At 35.9% G+C, this 22,713-nt stretch overlaps 1 protein-coding gene across 1 annotated transcript in view; it reads right to left on the reverse strand.

Moving 5' to 3' along the window:
* kctd16b (potassium channel tetramerization domain containing 16b) overlaps nt 1-17,944 on the reverse strand; it is a 129,880-nt gene extending 111,936 nt beyond the window's left edge. Inside the window, exon 1 of the mRNA XM_067376491.1 lies at nt 17,140-17,944. Coding sequence (XP_067232592.1) covers nt 17,140-17,944 — 805 coding nt within the window. The remainder of the gene's footprint in view (nt 1-17,139) is intronic.
* Nucleotides 17,945-22,713: the final 4,769 nt, after the last annotated feature.

Consider the following 22,713-nt stretch of genomic DNA (forward strand, 5'->3'; position numbering starts at 1 on the left):
TACTGTTATGAGGATACTTTCAGAAATATAAAGCATACAACTTAGCATACAATTTGGATGCTAGATGCTCTTATGGCGTAATTTCCATTGCGCAATAGCTTTCCCTGCACACAATTGAGCAGGTTTGATTTTAAACTTTTTTTTACTTGAATTGATTTATTTTAACTAAAAATTTAAAATAATGTAAAGTTTGTAAAGTTACATTTTAGTGTTATTCATCAAACCTCAACCAACAGGTCAAACTGATTTTCACTCTTTTTAGGGATGCTAAAGAGCTCATTCATAATGGTCTTAATTTCTAAATGCGAATGGATTCATAGCTTTGCTTTTTTTTTTTTTTTTTTTTTTTTGCTTTTTTTTAACTGTATTAATATTTCAGACACTTCTAAGTCACAACTTCTTGCTACTGGGGTTCCTCAGGGCTCAGTGCTTGGACCACTTCTCTTCTCCGTCTACATGTCATCATTAGGATCTGTCATCCAGAAACATTGATTTCCTAAAACTGCTATGCTGATGACACTCAACTCTACTTCTCATTCCAACCAGATGATCCAACGGGAGCTGTACACATCTCAGCCTGTCTGACAGTCATCTCTGACTGGATGAAGGACCACTACCTTCAGCTCAACCTTGCGAAGACAGAACTGCTTGTCGAAGACAGAACTCAAATTCAAGGCACTGATGTTTGCCTACAAGACAACTACTGGCTCTGCACCAAAGTACCTAAACTCGCTAGTTCAGACTTATGCGCCATTTCTGTCATTACGTCAACTCTTTGAAACTGAAGGCTCTTCAACTCTTGTGGTCTCATGGGATAGCTAATTCCACACACAGTATCTCGGCAGATGCAATGTGTCATATGGGTATAATTCACCCACTCTATCATATATACTGAATATTTAGACATCCTATTCATTTGACAGACTGCCTTTGCATACTGTGTAGCAGGTATAAATGTGTATATGTTGGACATATCGAGGTGTGGAATGGATAGCTATCCAATCGTGGACAGTAGGGGAGATCCTAGGATTTCAATATTAGGGGATTAATTTCTAATCATATTAAATAACTAAATATCATATTAAATAAATATTTATTTAATTCAATATGCATTAAGAATATAGACAAACTTTATATTACTGTTATTTTCTAGTTTGGCAATAAGTGTTAAAAAAATCATATAAATAACATACATAAAACATACACACACACACACACACACACATATATATATATATATATATATATATATATATATATATATATATATATATATATATATATACTAGTTTGGCAATAAGTGTTAAAAAATTCATATAAATAACATACATGAAACATGTCTCCCCAGATGAAAAAAAAGTACACTTTCATAATGTACTTAAAGTGCTCTATTTTTTTTTTATAATTTTGTACTTAATATACTAAAAATTCCTAAAAATGATTTAGTACTTCTTAAGATAATCTTAAGAACATCTAAGTGTACTCAACTGTGCTATTTTTAGACACCATGAATATGAACTAAAATGTGCTTTTAATATACCATCTCTGTATTTAAAAAAAATTTATTTAGTATGGGTGTCCCCGACTACAGATTTACATAGTGGAATCAGATCTGAATCAGATTGCCTATAGTCGACTGATAGTCGAATCATATATATGTGATGGGGGAGGGAGGTGCTTGAAAAACAGCAGTCCACTAGATAGTGCGCACAAACGCGCTCAAGGCCAAAGGAGTATCATACTTGAAATACTTTGGAAGGCTCGTGTGCTCAACTGTGCTGAGATGAGCTGAGATGGAGTGGGACACACGGAAAATGAAGTAAGGCCTATACCCGTGACTTAAAACAACTTTTATTTTCTTTCACACACAGCACAGAGAAACAACTTTATAATAAAGTGACCAAACTGCCCGTCAAGTGATGACAATTACTTTTTATATATTTTAAACTGAAATGAAAGGCAATGTGGATAAACATTCACAGCCACAATGTACAGAACACCACACAAAGATATAGAAGAAAAAGAAAAAAAAATTGGATTCATAAAAAATATGTAAATAACCGCAGAAAGGCCACACCGCAGATAGGTATGCATTTCACACGTCTGCAAATCAAATAAAATTCGGCTAAATTGCTTGTACGAGCATTTTTTAGTCTACACCGCAACCTCGATGCACCGAAAAAAATTAATTTACAGAATTGAATTAGAACAGAATATAACGTTCTAATAACAAAAAAATAAAATAAAAAAAAGTCATAATCAAGTCACAAGTGCAAAATGCCTGAAGTGCAGGGGAACATGTATTCAAAACACAAGCCACAAATAGTTAAATTAGATAACCCAGAGTGATCAATAAATAAATTAAAATTAAAGAAATTATTAAAATAACGAAAGTAGCCTTTAGCCAGAATTGTCAACTTTGTAATTTTAACTGCAGAAACAATAAACGCTAAACTGGAGTGGCAGTCATTTTCATGCATGGAAAGTTAAACTTAACTCTGTCAAGGGCTGGTTGGACTTATTCACGCACATCAAAAATATTTATTAAAAGTTTCTTTCTTTTCACATTTTTATTTCCAGTATTATCATAATAGACTGTATATTAACTTATTAGGAGAAAACCAGAAGGTCTATGTAAAATCAGATATTGAGCACCCTCATATCTCGTCTCATAACTAGGGTTCCCATTCAGTCGGTCACGTTCGACGTACGTCTCCATTCCCTCCTTCAGGGAACGAGGGTTACCTATGTAACCGAGATGTTGGGTATCGAGAACCGGTTCCATTTTAGAACTGGTTCCAAATTGCAAAGAACTGGGTATTCGATACGATGCGCGATTCTGTTTAACGATTCCTGACTTTTCTTCAGTCATTCTCGCATGGTGAACAGCAGAGAGCATTTTACAGTTGTATCTGCTAGGACCTGCAAAAAGGACCTTATCTCATCACGCACATACACAGTTCATTACAATCGGCATTGACTTTTGCTTCAACACGGCATTAATCTGAAGGAATGCACCGTGTTTGGGGCCGTTCACATGTTGCGTCTAAAAACGCGTGGAAAGCGTGGCCAGGCCACTTTCTCCTCCTCTCCACAGCGCTTTCGCTCCCGTGGCGTTTGTCGTTGCTATGCAACCATGAACTGCACTCTGCAAAATGAAGAGGAAGTATCAGCAAAGGATTAATTGATTTCTAGCCCTTGCATTAGCTTTACTAGATATATTTATGGAGATGAGAAATAAAACCTGGCTGAGCTTTTGATGTTGTTACGGAAAGGCCGAAGCTGATGGCATTCTGAAAAGCATATAGGCGTGCCTGGAAACATTTCGAAACATAACGAACATTTTAAATAACGAACTGTGAACTCTAACCTAGCCCTGAGTCCTAAAGCACCAGATACAGCTTAGCAATAGCAGCATCTCACACTCAGGTACAAAAACAGTTACAGCCTACTGGTTATAGCCTATAGTTATTCTTGAAGTATTTTAAATCTAATCACTCAAAGCACTTCAGCAGTTGGTTTGAGACGCAAAACTGGACAAATGTCAAAGCGTCTGGTTGCTGAAACCACATTTGTAAATTTTACTCCTCCCAAAATGAGAGCGTTATAGGCTATATGACGTTATGGCCAGATATGACAGCGGTACTGCAACACACGTAAAGTAAGGAACAGATGCTCAATACATGAGCATCTTCATTAAAAGTATTGAGACTAAATGATCTTACCAGTGCTGATGCCTCTCTCTCTCTCCTATTGTGGCCGTTGATCTTAAAATTAGCTGATGATAATTAAAATTTGCATATAGAGCAGGAATTGAAGTTTGGATTTATATTAGTTTTGCAGAGGCACATTTATGTGGTCAAGTGTAAATGGAACCATTTTAACAAATCAGATATCTGATCAGTAAAAACACATGCAGTGAACAGGTCCATAAAAAGATGAGCCAAACGATTAAGCAGCAGCTTGGCCTAGACATATCAGGCCAGAACTTCACCTAATTGGATGAAATGAGATTCAGGGGTGATGGATTTTGATAATTGTTGGCGCTTGTTTGCCACATCACACGGGCCCTAGCATGCTGTCATGAATATTAAGCCACAGACCTCTACTTAATGGGTGATGGAGACAGACACTGTTATCTCACTGACTCCAAGGCAGGTTAATCAATGCTGTTTATCAAATTAAGAACACTTTCCAGAAGCCTAATAAGAGACATGACAGACCAGACTTTGATGGGCCGGGATTTGAAGACTCAAAGGCGTTACACCAGCTGGAGGACCTGCAGTAAATACTGTCAAGAACTTTTCGAGTTTGACCTTCATGTTAGCAAGAATGGGGCAGTATTATAAAAATCAGAATGCAGCTTGGGAGGTTGACATTACTGCACCCTCACTGTGGCACAAATGTCAGCAATATACTGTTTTCAAATAAAAATCAAAGAGTTCTAAGAGTTCAAAAGAGTCTGACAAAGCAGTTACAAAAGTGGAAGGGTAACGGGCCAACTTTAAAACATGCTTTTCTGAAATATGCATCAAAGCACAGTGAAGTATGGTTGTACTGTATGAGAGAATTCCCAAATGGGATTAAGCCATATTGTATTTTCTGCACTTTGTAATTCTCCCAACATTTGTCTAATTGCAGGTGACAGACATGGAGAACTGAAAGAGGATGAAATGTCAATTTTTTGTCAGGCTCATCTTTGATTTCAAGGCATATTACACATCAAGTCTTAACAGTATGATTATGTTAAATCATGAATACCTCAAGTAAAGATCGTTTACTGATCATTTCTTTAAAATGCACATGCCACCTCTTAAAATTGTAACCCTTGTATCCATGATGGCTTCATAAGCTTTTGAAAAACTTTTATACCATGCAACATCAACTACAAATATTTCTTTGTACCATGACATGTTAGTTTTCTTTAACTATCTTTAATTATTTATTTTGAATAAATTATTCATAAACATCATTACGTGTGTAGTCACGCCACATTACATTCCACAACCCGAACTAGCCTTTCCTTGACATAATCAAATAATCAATTTTAAGAGACCTATTGTTTCTTATTTCAACTTTTGTAAGTTGGTTGCACATCACATTGCAATTAAAATACTACAAATATTCAAAATGTAAAAAAAATGTTACTGCTCTGCTGCTTTTTTGAAAGAAAAGATAAAAGATTATGCCAAACTAATTAGCTTTTCTTTTCAATTTCTTTTAATGAGATGTTTTTCTTTATTTTGACTTAATGTCCCAAAAACTATCAAAACATAAAGCAAAAATAAAATACCACATAGTCAGAATTCAGAAATATCCAGTAGGATCTTATGAGAAAACAAGAATTTTACAAGAGGGCAATTTCGTATGAATTTGTACAAAAACATACAATGATTTGTATATACATGATACATGTTTGTGGTCTCTCACATTTTGAAAATCTGATAAGATTTTAAAAATCTTTTAGTATGGGCCAACCATAAGTGAGTACAGTTATACCAGTGGTTCTGAACTGTGTGAACTGATATTAGGCTAATATTGTAGATCTACCGTTGTGGTGGGTTTTGCTCAATATGATGTTAAGCGGCAGATCAGTGGGCTTGCTGCAGTTGAATATTTAAGTCAAGTCATCTTTATTTATATAGCGCTTTTTTTACAATGTAGATTGTGTCAAAGCAGCTTTACATTGATAGTAAAAGGCATCCTCTGTCCCAGACGAAAACTATATACTATGTGGAGGACACAATATAATTTAATAATTATAATATGACTGCATTGGGAATCTATGAACCTAACTCATATTTAAACAACTATAGCGTTTTGTGTTACACATATCCTTATAAGTATAATTTTGGCTGTATTATTTCTGTCCCCTTCAAAAATTGCTCTTGATAAATATTGTTTATTGTCTCCCCCAAATGTTAGATGAAATGCATGCCTATGTCTTTACTAACGAGCTGACGAGCTGATGAATCATGTGTGTTTGATTAGGGAGACATCTAAAATGTGTATTGCTGGGGTACTCCAGGATTGGAACCACTGTCCTAAAATAACCAGCTTCTGTCTCTTTGCTAGATCCTTGTTGCCTTTGTTTCTTCTCTCATTGCCAAAATCTGCTACACCTGGGTGTGTTTCCTGAAAGCATAATTTGCCAACTATGGCTCAGAGTTCCATCATTATCAGCATAGTTCAAAGAGACTCCCTGCATCCTAAATAGAATGTGAGATTGAAATAAGTGTGTCCCAAAGCATAGTATGCTGAAAAGAGTATGCCAAAAGTCCCCGGATGGTCTACTATTTCTGGTAGATTTTCAAAGTGTGGATCCGTGCACACTGTAAAGGCTAATATTGCCCACAACCCATTGCGCGGTGGCCAGGGATTCAGTTCACAACTACAAACACGACCGCGCGACTGACACTGAGAGGTTTGAGTGACTAATAATCAGTTCAACCTGATAGAAAATATTTATTTAATGTTATCCGTATTATATTTCATCTGCAAATACCAATGTGGCCTTTTATAAATATCCGATTGGCCATTAACTTTTAAATGCATCATTATGCATTAATATGAGGAGAGTTCTCCACATGAAAGACCCATGACTGCAGATCAACGTGGTACTGCATTTCTGTCCGATACAATAGGAAATTAGCTAAATGAAATGTGGAAGATGTAAGATGATTGACAGGCCAGTTTACGGTGACAGGATGCAACAGAGAGCAAAGACGCAACTGTATGACGTGATAGTATGTCCCAAAGCTTGTCTACTCTGTTGCTACACACTCAATAGTAAGTACTTTTTGTTCACAGAAAGAGTACATACTTTTAGGGAGTAGTATAAGTAGGTGAATTGGGACACAGCATCTGTGTTTCCCGTTACCATAGTTCCAACGAACCTTCGCAAACAGCAGCGCAAAGTTGTGTGGTTGGAATGACAGCTCTCGAGCTATGGTTTGAGGCATAGTTCAAATTCTTATCTTGAGCAAAATAAGCAAATTGACATTCAGTACAATCTATATCTTTATACAAATGTAATTTACGTCTTTTAGTTTGTCAAGAGATTTAAAGCGGCATTTGTGAAGAGTGTGCATGTGTGAACCTGCTCTAGTATGTAAGAATGAGCCGATGATTGAATCTGGAAATAAAGCAAAATGACAGATAAAAATGAGAATCCAGTGGCTAGCATACTTTTCCAATTGTTTTCAATGGGAATGCAGCATTTTTTAAACGGCAGGAGCGTAACGAGGCGCTGGGTGTCTTTTTAAAGTTCTAGCGCTGAGAGCTCGTCGTTTTTTACCGGTCGCCTTGAGTTGAAGAATGTTCAACTTTGAGTAAAATGCTGCGCTCATCACTTTTTAGCCAACCGTCCAATCAAAGTGGAGGAGGGGCAGGACAAATACAACACCGACCAACTGTCACAACATTCTTGCTGTACAACGACATTAACTTAACAAGCAGAGAACGAAAAAAAACGGGTGAGAAATTGCATAGCAAGTACTCTACATTGTGTCAAAATTTTTAGTCTGAAACAAATTTCCTGCGAAATCAATTACAAGTAACAGTGCCATGGATATTCCATATCATAGCAACAAAGCATCTCAGCTTAAAAAAACGGTGCGCTGCCGAGGCTTTCTCAAGTGCTCACAGAGCGCCTAGTGTTTTCAGCTAGCTAAAAATGCTTTGGTGGACACACAGCCTTAGTCCTCAGATGCCATGTCTGTAATTTATAGCAACAAATCTAGCATTAATTCCATCTCAGACAGATTCATTAAAAGAACTTATTACTCCACCACCTGCGTGACATCATTCACCAACATGGCTGAAAGACACATTTTTGACAATACCGTTTCGGGAAACAGTCATGACTAGCTAATTGATTTCTTCAACGTTGCATCGTGCTATGGTAGTTAACTCCCTGAGGTCCGAAAACGCGCCGGCGCGTTTTGCAGGATTTTTTTCACATTGCAGCAAAACAGACTTAAAATGCTCTGTCATTTCTTGTCACAGAGACATATAGTAATATATGTCATATACAAGTAATATATCAATTGAAACTATAGAATATCTTCTTTTATTTGTGTACACTCAGAGTAAAAACAAAATGTTGTGCTTTTTGTAAAATAAAGAAAACTAACATGATGCGTGATCTCTCCTCTCCCTCTGAACGAAGTCCAATCTGATAGTTCTCAGAAAATGAACTGTAACTTATGAATACTAATGACAAAAAAAATGACACTTATGTCTAAAGAAACGCTGAAATGTCAGGTTTTAAATCGTGTAAGTCAAATCGAAAACAAACATTCTGTGTTTATTTAATCTATATGCAAAGAGAGCCATGTGAGAAATCCTAGATTCAGCTCATTACCCGCTAATGTGGCCACGCCCACGGAGCCAGCTCTATTCAAATGCAAATTCAGAGGCAATACTTGTATGCATTGTCTCAGTCGTGTATTTATTGTCTTGAAAAGTGTTTATTTGGATGTTAAAGCCATGGTTCCTTTTCTTCTTTATATTAATTTGTGGCTTAAAGGTGTACAGAGCGCCCTCCAGCTGCAAGTATGAATTGAAAACACAGTATCCAGCACTCATAGTGATGACAATAAATATTACTTCTCAGTATAGAAAATTGACATAAACATATAAGAATCCATCAATATTTCTCCAAATGTGCATGCTTTTAAGCTAAAAGCCTATATGAAATGCCATAGAGGTAACATAATTGTTCAGACACTTTGCATCACAGAAATACATTATATTTTAAAGAATATAATAGAATACCATTATTTTAAATTGTAATAATATTTCACAGTATTGCTGTTTATGATGAGCTGAGACATTATTACAGAGGGTTTTTTTCCACAGCCTATTCTGAAGCAAAAACTCTAGTCTACAACCTCCAATACCCAGAAGTCTTGTGAACACAGATTTAATATACTTTTTTGGCCTTATTTCAGTGACTTAAGTTTTTTGTTTTTTTTCAATAACCACGCATAAACATTATTCCTTCAAAAATACAAACATACATGTTCCTCACATATGATTGTAGCCTAGTTTGTGCTGAATACAGTGTAATGACACTTTTGTCATTTATATGTTTATGAACAACTGAAAAAAGCACAAATGTCAGGGCATGTCAAAACTTCTCCAAGCCCCAAATCAGCCTCAGACTCCAGAGGGTTAAGCAGTGAGTTACGTTGTTGTGAGGGAAACGCAGCCCAGATCTCCTCACTTTTTTTCTTTTTTTTTTTTGTAACAAAACTGTTTTGGTGACCAATGACTTTCATTGAATGGACAAAAAGAAAACACAAAAAATCCTCAAAATTTTGCAGAGAACTATCCCTTTAACTCCAAAAATCCATTCAAATTTAATCTCTGTCTCAGTGAATAATGCAGATGCTACATTCAGAGTTCAGTCCCCCTGGACTGAGCAGGGAAGCAGCTGCGCCTAACAAGTGGAGCATCAAAACTGTCATGGCTCATTCTCTAGGAAGACAAATCAGTTTAAGCAGGACAACACCACTCCACTAACCCTGTCCTTTTTTCCTCCAACCAATCCCATCTATTGCTTCATTCACTACTTAACATCTATATGTATACACCAATTGTTAAATCTCTACTGTATGTATGTACATTTGTGGGAATGCTAGGGAATTCAGCATTTCTAAATGAAATAAAATACTCTTATACACATCTACTATTATACATTGAATTCAAATTATTATATTTTAGTCCTGCGATGGATTCTTCCAGTTTGTTTCCCTGCCTACAACCTGAGATGCTATGATAACCTTATCCCATGACCTTGCATAGGATCAGTGGTTTGGAAAGTAGATGGATGGATGGATATATTTTATATATTAAATTAACATTTAAATAGTAGTTGTTTTAAAAAGTAAAAATCTGGGATACAGTGAGGTGCTTTCAATAGAAGTGAATTGGGCCTATCTTCAGCTACATGTTAAAATACTTACTGTTTCAATTATTTATATTTATTATATTTATTATATATTCCATTATTATATTATTTAAAACACGTCATAGCTTAAACAATACATACAGAAGAATAAATGTAATGTAGAAAATGGCTGCTTTTAAGTCTTCAAAAACTGGCCCCAATGTAACCTTTTCACATTTCCGGGGTTCTCAGAAGTGGACGTCATCATACAAATATTCTACAATATACTACAACATCACTCCCTAAGCCGGTGTCTTAGAAACACTCACGCATAAGTGTTAATTTGCTGCCAAAGTAAAATAACACAAAGTATAACATTATAAATGTATATTATATATATTTCTTAAATGAAAATATGAAAAACTTCACTATATTTGTGATGTTGATAACTGGAAATGAGTCATCATCGTCTGTGAAAAGAGTCCATCATCTGTGAAAGTGCCTCACCATAAGGTTCAACAAAATATTCGGTAACACTTTACAATAAGGTTCATTAGTTAAACATTAGTTAATGTATTAACTAACATGAACTAACCATGAGCAACACATTTGTTACTGTATTTACTAATCTTTGTTAACGTTAGTTAATGAAAATACAGTTGTTCATTGTTTATGTTAGTTCATAGTGCATTAACTAATGTTAACAAGATTTTAATAATGTATTAGTAAATGTTGAAATTAATGTTAATTAATTAATTAACCTTATTGTAAAGTGTTACCAAATATTTTTGTTGAAAACCACGCTTGAGTCAAAATGACTTTTTATGGCAATGCGTCATTTGAGCTTAACCCAGAGTATTCCTTTAATCTCGATTTAGACCACAGATCTTTATCATGTCAGTAATGTAAGACACCTTTACTGGAATGATTTATCTATAAATGTTTTCAAATGTTGTGTCGATGCTAATGTCAAGCAAGAGTGATGAACCTTGTTTTTGGTGGTTGGGAAGAGGTGACACTGTCACTGCAAAAGCATATGATGTGGTTTACAGCATAGTGGGCAGACTGCAGAAAGTCCTCGACCTGTAACAGCCAATGATTGACTGTCAATCACTCTAACCATGCAACAAATTGGTAAATAAATTTGCCTTCAAGGGACTGCACTCTGGGTAGACTTTGCGTCAGAGCAACAAAGCCTATAAAAAGCAACTGGTGCAATCCAGAGGCAAAGCAAATTCAACAGGCATGCTGGGTTCTGTCGGAGGCTTGATATCGACTCTGAAAACATTTGCTGAAACTTTCTAAACTCCTTTCTGTTGCATGCCTTTTTCACAAACTTTGGTTGGTGGATGAGTAATGTAAGGGATGATATTACTGTGATTCTAGAACCATTAAATATTGCATTAGTTAGAGGATTCTGTTTCTTTCAGAATATTTTAACGTATACATTTGTTGCTGGATTTGAAAAGATAACATGTATGGCACATGTATTGTAAATGTATAAATGCAACAACAAAAATGCAAAAATAGGACTATTTCTTGGTCATAGGATGGGGGGGGGGGGTTTGTATCACTACCTCAAAAATGCATAAAGGTGGTCAAATTGACACGTATTCATTTACTATGGAATTTTGACTCAACACAGTATTTTTGGATATATTTGGAAACACAAGAATTTGTTTCAGACACCAATCCCCTGTCTGAATCTCTAGTAGTTGAAAAGCAGCATGTGAAATGAGTAGTATGCCTCTATAAAACAGTAGGGGGAATAAAGTATCCGGATGACTTAATACTTCTGCCATGATTCTGAAGTTCACATCCAATGGACACTTTACGATCCATAGACCATGGGAGAGGAGTTGGGAATGGCAGAGAAACAACTCAGCTCACTCTATAGCTCAAGACAATGGTAACATGGTGGCGGATCTAGTACATTCATACTACACACATTCATGCTTGATAATGTTCATACTATACACATGCCTACTTTTGTAACAGTCATAAAGTTCTTCACCAAATGTTGAACTTACTCAAACAGTGTATGTGATTTCAGATGCAGTAGATGAGTAGAGAAAGGCTACAGGAATGGACAGCTGAAGGCCCAAACAAAGGAAGAGGTGCAATCTCTGCCCAAAAGTTATGCTTAGAAAGGTGTGAATCTTATGTGGAATGTTTTGTCTCTGTCTGAAAAGATCATTTTCACATGTTCTGTGAGAAATGAGGGGAGTGAAGGTTCAGACTTGAATATACTCTACAGTACATCTAAATTAGTTAAGAGTTTGTTTAGAAAAAGTACAACTGCATTATAAAAAGAATACATTTCATATTTTTGGTAATTCATATATACAAGGAAAGTGGACAAATAAACATGTTTGACTTATTAAAACATTTGTGTATCATCATTTATTTTAATTAATTAATAGGGCACCTGTTTTTGTTTTGTTTTGTTTTTGAACAAAACTAATTGTTGCCAGTGTTATTACTATAGTCATTATGCATGTAATTTTAATTTCCCACCCAAATCAGGGCTCCAGACTAACATTTGAGAGCAGGAACACCGGTTGATTGGGATTTTTAATCATAAAGGTAATTTAATTGTGAAATTACTGTTGTTTTGCATTAATAAGTTTAATAATATTACATATTTATTTCTTGGAAATGCACATTTGACAGTAAAGCCCTGAGTTTGAGTTGAGATGCAGATAAAATTTCCATGAGACTTTTCCTACTTCTTACTTCAGAACAAAAATTGATTTCTTGATGATTTGATATTTTATAGTAGTGATTTTATAATGTCTAAATGTAAATTCAAAAGTAAAATGTGTGAAAAATATATATTAGGGAGCGGAAATGACCAATAAGCAAAGTGTTTGTTAGCCACCAAGTGGTAGTTTTCCTACATCTTGAAATTCTTAGTTTTATAAATAGGGACAGTCTTTGAAGGATGAACAAATAATGTTTTTGATCATCACATTAAAAACAACATAATATTTAGAGCTTTCAAGTGCTAGAAAAAGTATTTGAAAGTCCTTGAAAAGTGCTTGAATTTCACTCTCTAAAGGTTATATGAACACTAAAATGAATAATATAAAAAATATTAGATTATTTCTGCCACAATACCATGATTACATTTAGTGTTATTACATTAAATCCAACATGACTGTTGGTGATTTGTGGACTGAAAGGCCTTCAGTAACTTTGTTTATGGCACAATGTTTCACCTGATTTCCATGTCAGCGCTGTTTTATCTGATATCTAAAACAGAAAGTTCTGTGCCAAATTTGAATGCTTTTCACTAGATCTTGCAGCAATGTAATTAATACTGCAGTGAATTCTAACGCTTTCTCACTGGACCTCCCAATGTTGTGTAGTGACAGTGTCACGTGATTGAGATGGGCCTGTGAGTAAACCTGTTCTGAGCTTACGCTCCTTTGTCTATTATTGGTCTGAGCTTATAAACAGTTTACATTGCGCAGCTCAAATAAGTAGCGCAGTTTCGTTCTACTTTGGTTTCATTTGAAGTTTGATGTTTCTCATATGCAAATGGAAGCTCCTTGGGCAACGTGGTGGTGGCACCAGTGCAAACTCTAACAAAAAATAGTCACACCGGCAGGAAAAAAGGTAACAAAATGCAACCATTTGGTAGCAGTCTGGAGCCCTGCATATGTGGGTTCATTTTTACCCAGCAGTATAGTCATTTTTAAACAATAGCCCAGCATGTTGTCAAACATTTAATCCAAATGGGTCAAAACAGCTTAGCATTAGTTCCATCCCCAACAATTTTAGTGTTCTTTTCAACCTAGATTTGCTTGTTGGGGTGTTTTCTCGCACACCAAAATCACTCAAGTGGTGATTGGTCAGCAAGAACTGAAAAAGCCATAATGGTGCATAAGAGGAGGAATTAAAATCCTGTTGATTGGCTATAACACACAGTTTATTCCAGACTGTCAGTGATTATTACAGGCTTTCAGACTTGGTGGCACTCAAAGCCTGAGGCTTTGGCCATAGTGGGATTATTTTTGTTGGGCGGAAGAAAAATAAACCAAAAATAACTGGTCAAGGTTTGTTTTAATTGATTGAATTGATTGAACAACTGCTCACTCTCTTTAGCATAGGCTATTTATTTACCAACGTTTTGGATAATAGCCTTCGTCAAAGCCTTTTGACAAAGGCTAAAATCAGAAATGTTGGTAAATAAATAGCCTACGAGAGTGAGCAGTTGTTCTCCTTCAACGGTCCCACTTTATATTAATTGGCCTTAACTACTATGTACTTACATTTAAGTTAATCATTTGGTACAATGCACTTATTGTGTACATACATGTTTTTACATTGTACTTATATTTTGAAAACACCTGCATGTAATTACATCTGTAATTAATTTCTGTAATTACATTTATAATTACACTGTTGACCCATCCCTTACACCTTACCCCTAACCTTAAACCCAAACCCATACCAAAAACCTGTCCCTAACCTTACCTGTATCCACCTCAATAGCAGCAAAAGTATTTTGCAATTCAATATGAATCCAATAAGTACACTGTACTTATTATTATGTTTTTTATGTAAGTACATAGTAGTTAAGGCCACCTAATATAAAGTGGGACCTTTCAACTCGTTTTTTCCCTCAAACTTGCACCTCTATAGGTGTGTGTCTGCTTTGTTCTAGCAAAGTTTGTTTAAAACACAAGTTATTCAGTATTTATTCAATAATGTTCATTTAACTTTTAAAAAGCAACTTCGTTTAACTGTATAAGCTGTATAACTGTTAATTTGCCTTTCTTTTCTGCATTTTTTCTCACTTACATACACATGTGCAAATTGTTTTTACTTTTCCATTTTTAGATGTTCTTTCTTATCAGTAAATTCACTGTTGGATTATTACGATTGCCAGTGTTGTTACTGTAGTCATTCTGCTTGTGTTAAAGGATTATTCCACTTTCAAATTAAATTTTCCTGATAATTTACTCACGTCCATGTCATCCATCATGTTCATGTCTTTCTTTCTTCAGTCGAAAAGAAATTAAGGTTTTTGATGAAAACATTCTAGGATTATTCTCCTAATAATGGACTTATAATGGACTAGTCTCCAAATGGTTGAAGGTCAAAATTACAGTTTCAGTGCAGCTTTATAAATTTTATAAACACAAATGATCGCCTTGCAAGTGCGAATGCTTTCCGCATTCTTCAAAAAGCTTTCCGTAAGTAGAATAGGGAAGGCGTAGGACATAGAGCGTAGGCTTTTTGAAGAATACAGAAAGCGGAATGGTGGAAGCACTTGCAAGGCAATCATTTGTGTTTATAAATTGTATACAGTTTTTACCGTTTTTTTTTTTTTTTTTAAGAAAATAACCGATTGTTTCGCTAGATAAGACCCTTATTCCTCGTCTGGTATCATTTAAAGCCCTTTGAATCTGCACTGAAACTGTAATTCTGACCTTCAACCGTCTGGAATCCATTGAAGTCCACTAAGGAGAATAATCCTGGAATGTTTTCATCAAAAACCTTCTTTTCGACTGAAGAAAGAAAGACATGAACATCTTGGATTACATGGGGGTGAGTAAATTATCAGGAAATGTTCATTCATAAGTGAACAAATCCTTTAAAGTGATTTTAATTTATAGCCCATTCTAGGTTAGTCTTAACCCAGCGTTATAGTAATTTCAAACAACAGTTGATTTAAAAAGCAGCCCAGCATGTTGGGTCAAACGTTTAACTCAACTAAGCATTGGATTCGACTCTTTTTTGACCCAGCACTGGGTTGCCAAAATGGGTTGTTTTTAACATTTTTAGAGTGTAAGCATCCAATTCAGTAGCTTGCATACTGTGGGATGTTTCATGCATTTGTAAAAAAAAAAAAAAGAATTTTAGTAGTTTTGTGGTTGTATTTATGACAATGTCCACCAAGACTGATGTTACATTTCCATGTAAGATAACAAGGCTGTAAAATGTTAAAAATATCATGACTGTCTTGTGAGAATCTGTAAAGCTCTATAATATGGCAGCTGCAATCTCTTTAATGGGCTCAGTATAAAGTCCATTATGTGCTTCCTCCATTTTTGCCTTGTGGCAGGGCCACTGCTGGTTCGACAGCACATTAGCCACTACCAGCCTGAAGTGGGTGGTGTTTTGTTACATCATAAAATGTTATGAGAGCTATTACAGAGAGCCATCATCCTCAGCCACTCCATTGAGATGCTCACAGAGATAGACATTCAGGTGGGGAAAGGGGTCTCTCTTTTAGAGACATTACTTACCAGGTAAGGGTCTTACATAAAGGCTTTTAGTTTCTGGATACATCAGAATACGTACAGGAAAAAATAACACAATTGTGTGTTGTGTCTTGATAAAAATTGCTGCATCAAGTGAGCAACAATTAGACTTAGACTTTAAAAAAATACTATAGTAATCGCTGTGTTTGGGTCATTTTGGCAACCCAGCACTGGGACAAAAAAGGGTCGAACCCAGTTCTGTGTTGAGTTAAATGTCCGACCCAATGCTGGGCTGCTTTTTAAATCAGCTATTGTTTGAAATTACTATATTGCTGGGTTAAAACTAACCTAGAATAGGTTGTAAATTAAAATCACATTTTAATTTACAGTCACATTTCAAAATCACCTAGCATTTATCTATAAGATACTTATTCCTATATCAATCTATCAAAATGGTCACTTATTCCTTTGCTATCAATTTTATGGGGATCCGTGATTCGGGTATCAACTACTCGCTACGAGTAGTACATACTCCAGCTGGTGCTAATTCCAGTTCAACTACTTATTCTTTAGTTCTCTGCAACTATTCAAACAGATAGTATCTATTCCAGTTTTCCTAGTATGGAACAGAATCAAGTAACTGTTCATTGGACATTAGTAAGTATACTAATTTACTGTTAACTTATAAAACTCCTCCAGTAGATATTAATAAAACTACTAGAATAAAAAAAAAAGTACTATCTAAGGAATTACTGGTAAAACTGAAGTAGGTATATGTCAATGCCAAAAGAGATGGAAGGTAGTCAGTATTTAACTAAGTAGTATCTCATGAAAAAGTAGCAATACTATTTGTCCCTATGATACCTCGAGTGGAGAAGGAGGCAGAAAAAAAAAGTATAAACCGAGTGCGCCGTCTAGTGGCAATTCAATGAAACCTCAGTGCACCTACAAAGCAAGTAACCTTACAAGATTACGTTCAGCAGAAGTGGCAAAGCATGCGAAATGCAAAACTTTAGAAAGGAAACTTACGGTAAAAGACGTACTCAGTGTAACTTGACCATATCTTGTCGTCAGTATGCTGGTTGACGAACGAGGCCGTCACTGACGAGTTGCACGCGACCATCTGGAAACCACACTCCGAGAGCATGTCGAAAGAGCGCTCCAGGTGCTTGAACTTGAGGTAAAAGCGGGACGTGTACCTGTCAGGGGTCCTATCTGGGTCCCTGCTCTCATTCAAGGTTTCGCCAAAAACTTCTTTGGCCAGCGCGATCCTCCCACATATCATAATCCGTGGCACTCTCCGAAATTTGGCATCGGTTTGACTCTCCCTACCCATCGTACAAGATCCGCGATATCCGACGGTTATGAACCCGCTTTTTCTGTCGGCGGGAACGAGCGACGGCGGAGGACACATCCTCTGGTCGCTTCCTTGAGACCCATCCTCGTAATCACTGTGGATGTATTCGTCGGGACTGGGCTTCAAGTCGTCCGGGGTTAAGAGTTTAACCAAATCAGGCAATTGAAAGTACTCCGCTTCTTTCCTCAGCCTCCCCTTCTCAGGGAAGTGGTCAGGGAGGACAACTTGCTTGTCTCTGAGGTAGTCTAACACATATCTGAACAAAAACCCATCCCGGTCGATGAAATAACGACCTTTGGGGTCCCTGGCAAGATCATTCGATGCGTTATTTTTAGGAGAGAATATTTTCCCCAAAAGGGAGCCAGGATTGCTGATTAATGTGGCGTGACGGGTATAATACACTTGCCCCCCGACGTTTAGTTCAATAACATCTGGAAAACTGTTGTCTTTAGCTCGAGAGTTTCCACTTAACGCCATTGTTTCAGTCATGGGTGAAAAAAATATCCGGGAAAAAAGGCGGCAAAGTTCGCTCTACAGCTCAGGAAACGGTTTAGTGAATACAGACGATGGACCATGCACATTAAATGGCAATAAAAATAGCATTTCAACTAATTGGAGCAGGTACCTTACAGTTACGTTATTTTCTCCACAAAAGATCGAAAGTACGGTGAATATCCGAGGAGGAACTACACGCGCACACCAGAGAGTGACGGTTGCTCAGCAGCGTATGGACACGGCGATAGACAGGGGCGCTTGTTTCTTCGCCTGAAAAAAAGAGTACATTTGTATGCAAACGGAGGCTGCTGTTTAAATTCGGCATAAGCATTATAGAATACAACTATATCTTTTGTTTTCTGTTAGGCAGTTCTAAAGTTCCATACAAGTTCAGAAGCGGAACTTTTGACAACCAAATAGACCTAGAATTGATAGTTTTTGATTAAATAAAATGATTAAAAACAGTCCAGTTTCGTTGCTACAATTGTTGGTTGGTAATCCCAGCTATTTAGAAGAAAATCCAGTGAGTGATCCTCTGAAATAATCCAGGGTTTTGCATGTTGGAGGGATTTAGGAGTGGAGATGATGCAGCATCACTCTCTGTGCGCTCGCGAGCAGGGCTGTGGCGCGGGAAAATAACCGCCTCAGCTGTTGTTGCCTCAGCGGGCGGGAAAAAAAACCATAATGGGTTATCAAAAATTACATCATCTTAAAGGAGTATGCACGCGATGCTGGTATTCTCGTCAGTAAGCCAGCTGTGATAGCTATACTTCATGCAGTCAGGATATTGATTTGGTTACAGGAAACCCATTGCCTGGAACATTTTCGTGCCTTAATTCAAACATTTCATAATGACTTACTGTATTTTTAGAAAATGTATTGTGGCGCTCAGTCAATTTCAGAACCTTGGACAGCGAAAACAAAACCTCCTCTTCCAAGCTTGCTTCTCAGCAGGGGTGCTTTACAGCAGGGCTGCCAAGAACCCTCAAATCAAAGTGATGATCCTGTAGGGAGAGACACCCTTAATAAAATACAAAGGCCATTTATACAGATTCATTTATAATGCTTAAGATAGTAATTAAGCATGATAGTATAAAGACAACATGTTAATTTAAATAATTTAACAAAACGGAACCTTTAAAAACAAATGTAATGTCATTGTTCTAAAATAAATAAATCATTAAAATGCTATCTGTAAATATTTACTTTGTATTAAGATGCCTGAGCATCTTTTTCTGCATATTATTAGGCAGCGACAAAGAGAAAATCACTAGAAATGTACAAGATTATCTGTTTATTACATTTACAAATAAACAAGAAATACTACTTTTAAAAGACTTTTAATCTAGTAGTTTATCATGTTGCCAATTTATGTTTTGTTAAAGGTGCTTGACCCTCTATGCATTATGTTCTATCCATGTTGTTTCAAATAAGTTTTTATTACATGAAAGAGCTTCAATCATGCAAATGAAAAAATATTTTTGGGGAGTTACTTAGGGAAAGTAGGCTGTACCACAATGGATAATGGTCAAAAAAGTAGTTTTTCTATAAAATTGTGATTTATTTTCTTCTTAAATGCACATTTTCTTTTGGAAGTTAGTAGATTTAAATACTTGGAACTCAAGTAAATCAAAAATCCCTTTCATTTAATCCCTGTCATTTGGCTAACTCATCTTTACTCTCGCCACATGGAAGAACTACTTTGCACTCTTCTTATTGCCCTTTCAATAAAACATTGCTGTATTCATTTTCTGAAAAGAAGAAATAATTTTGCTAACACTTTATTTTAGGGTATTTTAACTAGTTGCTTATTAGCTTGCACATTGCTAGAATATTGGCTGTTTATTAGTACTTATTAAACACATATTAATGCATGACCTTATTCTACATTCTTAATCCCAATACCTAAAATGAACAACTACCTTACTATTAATAAGCAGTAAATTAGGAGTTTATTGAGGGAGTTAGTTTATGTATTCCCTATACTAAACTGTTATCATAATGTTGTTATTTATACATAAATACAACTCTATTACAATAAACAATTGAAATAAATAAATAACTCCAATCATATTGTTGATGCTACTATCTAAAAAAAAAAAAAAAAAAAAAAAAACAGGGAAATACATTACTGCAATTCCACTGTGGGACAGCGTTGCCGTATGTAAACATTGATATTTTCTCAATTTACAGTAAAACTATGTTAGACAATGTTGATTAGTGAATACAAATATCTAATTTACTTATCACAGATGCTGCAAAAAAAAAAAAAAATTAAATAAAAAAAATCCCCCTTGAGAAGAGATTATTAGAAATTAGGTTAATAGAGCAATTTCTGGAGCACTTCAACAGGTGCCTTCCGTGTGAGGGTGACAGTGGGAAAGAGAGTTTTGGAGGGACATTCAAATGTCATTTGACTTAAAAACAGCACATCATTGGCTACCTTAAAGGGCCTCATGTCGTTCTACACCCATAAAACCTTTCGTTAATCTTCAGAACACAAATTAAGATTTAATTTTTGATTTTTGATTTAATAATTAATTTTTGATTAAATCCAATGGCTCACTGAGGCCTCCATAGCCAGCAATGACATTTCCTCTCTCAAGATCAGCATTTATAGTTTATCACCAAAAACTGTTTCTCCATCAATCTAAAATAAAAATAAAACATTTTTCTTCAGTCTTCTCACACTTTACAACCAGAAACAAATTACACAGTATTTGTTTCTGGTTGTAAAGTGTGAGAAGACTGAAGAAAAATGTTTTATTTTTATTTTAGATTGATGGAGAAACAGTTTTTGTGGAAAGTAAGTGGGTGGATGGATGGATGGATGGATGGATGGATGGATGGATGGATAGATAGATAGATAGATAGATAGATAGATAGATAGATAGATAGATAGATAGATAGATAGATAGATAGATAGATAGATAGATAGATAGATAGATAGATAGATAGATAGATAGATAGATAGATAGATAGATAGTGCATTCATTTGTAAGTAGGCCATGAGCTGTATTCATAAATGCATGCATGCCTTCACCTCTTGTATGCTGCTCCTTTTTCAAAGATATCTGAGTGAAGCAGTTGACTGGCTTACTTTAAATAGCTCAAACTCGACTCACGTCTGGCAGATTTCCTGTTGTTATTTCATGACTGTATACTACATCTCTGAAAGCATTGGCATTCTTAATTTTTGAAAAGCTTTTCTTTTTTTATATGAAGAGTCTCTAAGGGCTCTCAGCAGGTAGCTGTATTTATCAGACAGGCTGGTTCCTCTCGTGTGTCTCTCTCTCGTGAATTGTCTTGTGAACACAAATCTTTATGTTTTAGGTAAATCAGATATATCAGATAAATCTGGCTTAGAAAAGGTAGCTAGATGTAAGGATGGAGACTGTCCTGTGATCATCTTTCTTCACAGTGTCTCTCTTATTTAATGCTTTTTATTCATTTTTTATCAGTGCTTTTTATGATCATTCCACTGGAACATTAGAACCAGTCCAAACTCAATTATTTTCAATTCACATTTATTTGTATAGCGCTTTTCAAGATACATAACGTTTCAAAACGGGTGTCCTGAGGTAAAACAGAAAAGCAAATGGAGAATAATTAGCGTAGCTGCTGTTCATAACATTAAGCAAAGATAGCCATGTGCAATTGATCTGATATGAGATGCATTATGTGAACGCTTGGCAAACGAGATGCGTCTTTAATTTAGATTTAAACTGGGTGAGCTGGTCTGAGCCCCGAACATTATCAGGAAGGCTATTCCAGAGTTTAGGAGCCAAATGTGAAAACGCTCTCCCTAGATATCCTAGGTACAACCAGAAGTCCAGAGTTTTGTGATCTTAAAGGTGCTGTAGAATGTCTTTTTAAAAGATGTAATATAAGTCTAAGGTGTCCCCTGAATGTGTCTTTGAAGTTTCAGCTCAAAATACCCCACAGATTTTTTAAATAAATTTTTTTAACTGCCTATTTTGGGGCATAATTAAATATGAGCCAATTTAGGCTGCGGCCCCTTTAAATGCTCACACTCCCCGCCCTCGGAGCTCACGCTTGCCTTTAACAGCATAAACAAAGTTCACACAGCTAATATAACCCTCAAAATTGTTCTTTACAAAGTGTTCGTCATGCAACATGTCTAATCGCGTAAGTATGGTATTTATTTGGATGTTTACATTTGATTCTGAATGAGTTTGATAGTGCTCCGTGGCTAACGGCTAATGCTACACTGTTGGAGAGTTTTATAAAGAATGAAGTTGTGTTTATGAATTATAAAGACTGCAAGTGTTTAAAAAATGAAAATAACGACAGTCTTGTCTCCGTGAATACAGTAAGAAACAATGGTAACTTTAACCACATTTAACAGTACATTAGCAAAATGCTAACAAAACATTTAGAAAGACAATTTACAAATATCACTAAAAATATCATGTTATCATGGATCATGTCAGTTATTATCGCTCCATCTGCCATTTTTCACTATTGTTCTTGCTTGCTTACCTAGTCTGATGATTCAGCTGTGCACAGATCCAGACGTTAATACTGGCTGCCCTTGTCTAATGCCTTGAACATGGACTGGCATATGCAAATATTGGGGGCGTACATATTAATGATCCTGACTGTTACGTAACAGTTGGTGTTATGTTGAGATTCGACTGTTCTTCAGAGATCTTTTTAACAAATGAGATTTATATAAGAAGGAGGAAACAATGGAGTTTGAGACTCACTGTATGTCATTTCCATGTACT

The sequence above is a fragment of the Chanodichthys erythropterus genome, chromosome 22 (genome assembly GCF_024489055.1).
Source record: "Chanodichthys erythropterus isolate Z2021 chromosome 22, ASM2448905v1, whole genome shotgun sequence".
NCBI classification, from domain to species: domain Eukaryota; kingdom Metazoa; phylum Chordata; class Actinopteri; order Cypriniformes; family Xenocyprididae; genus Chanodichthys; species Chanodichthys erythropterus.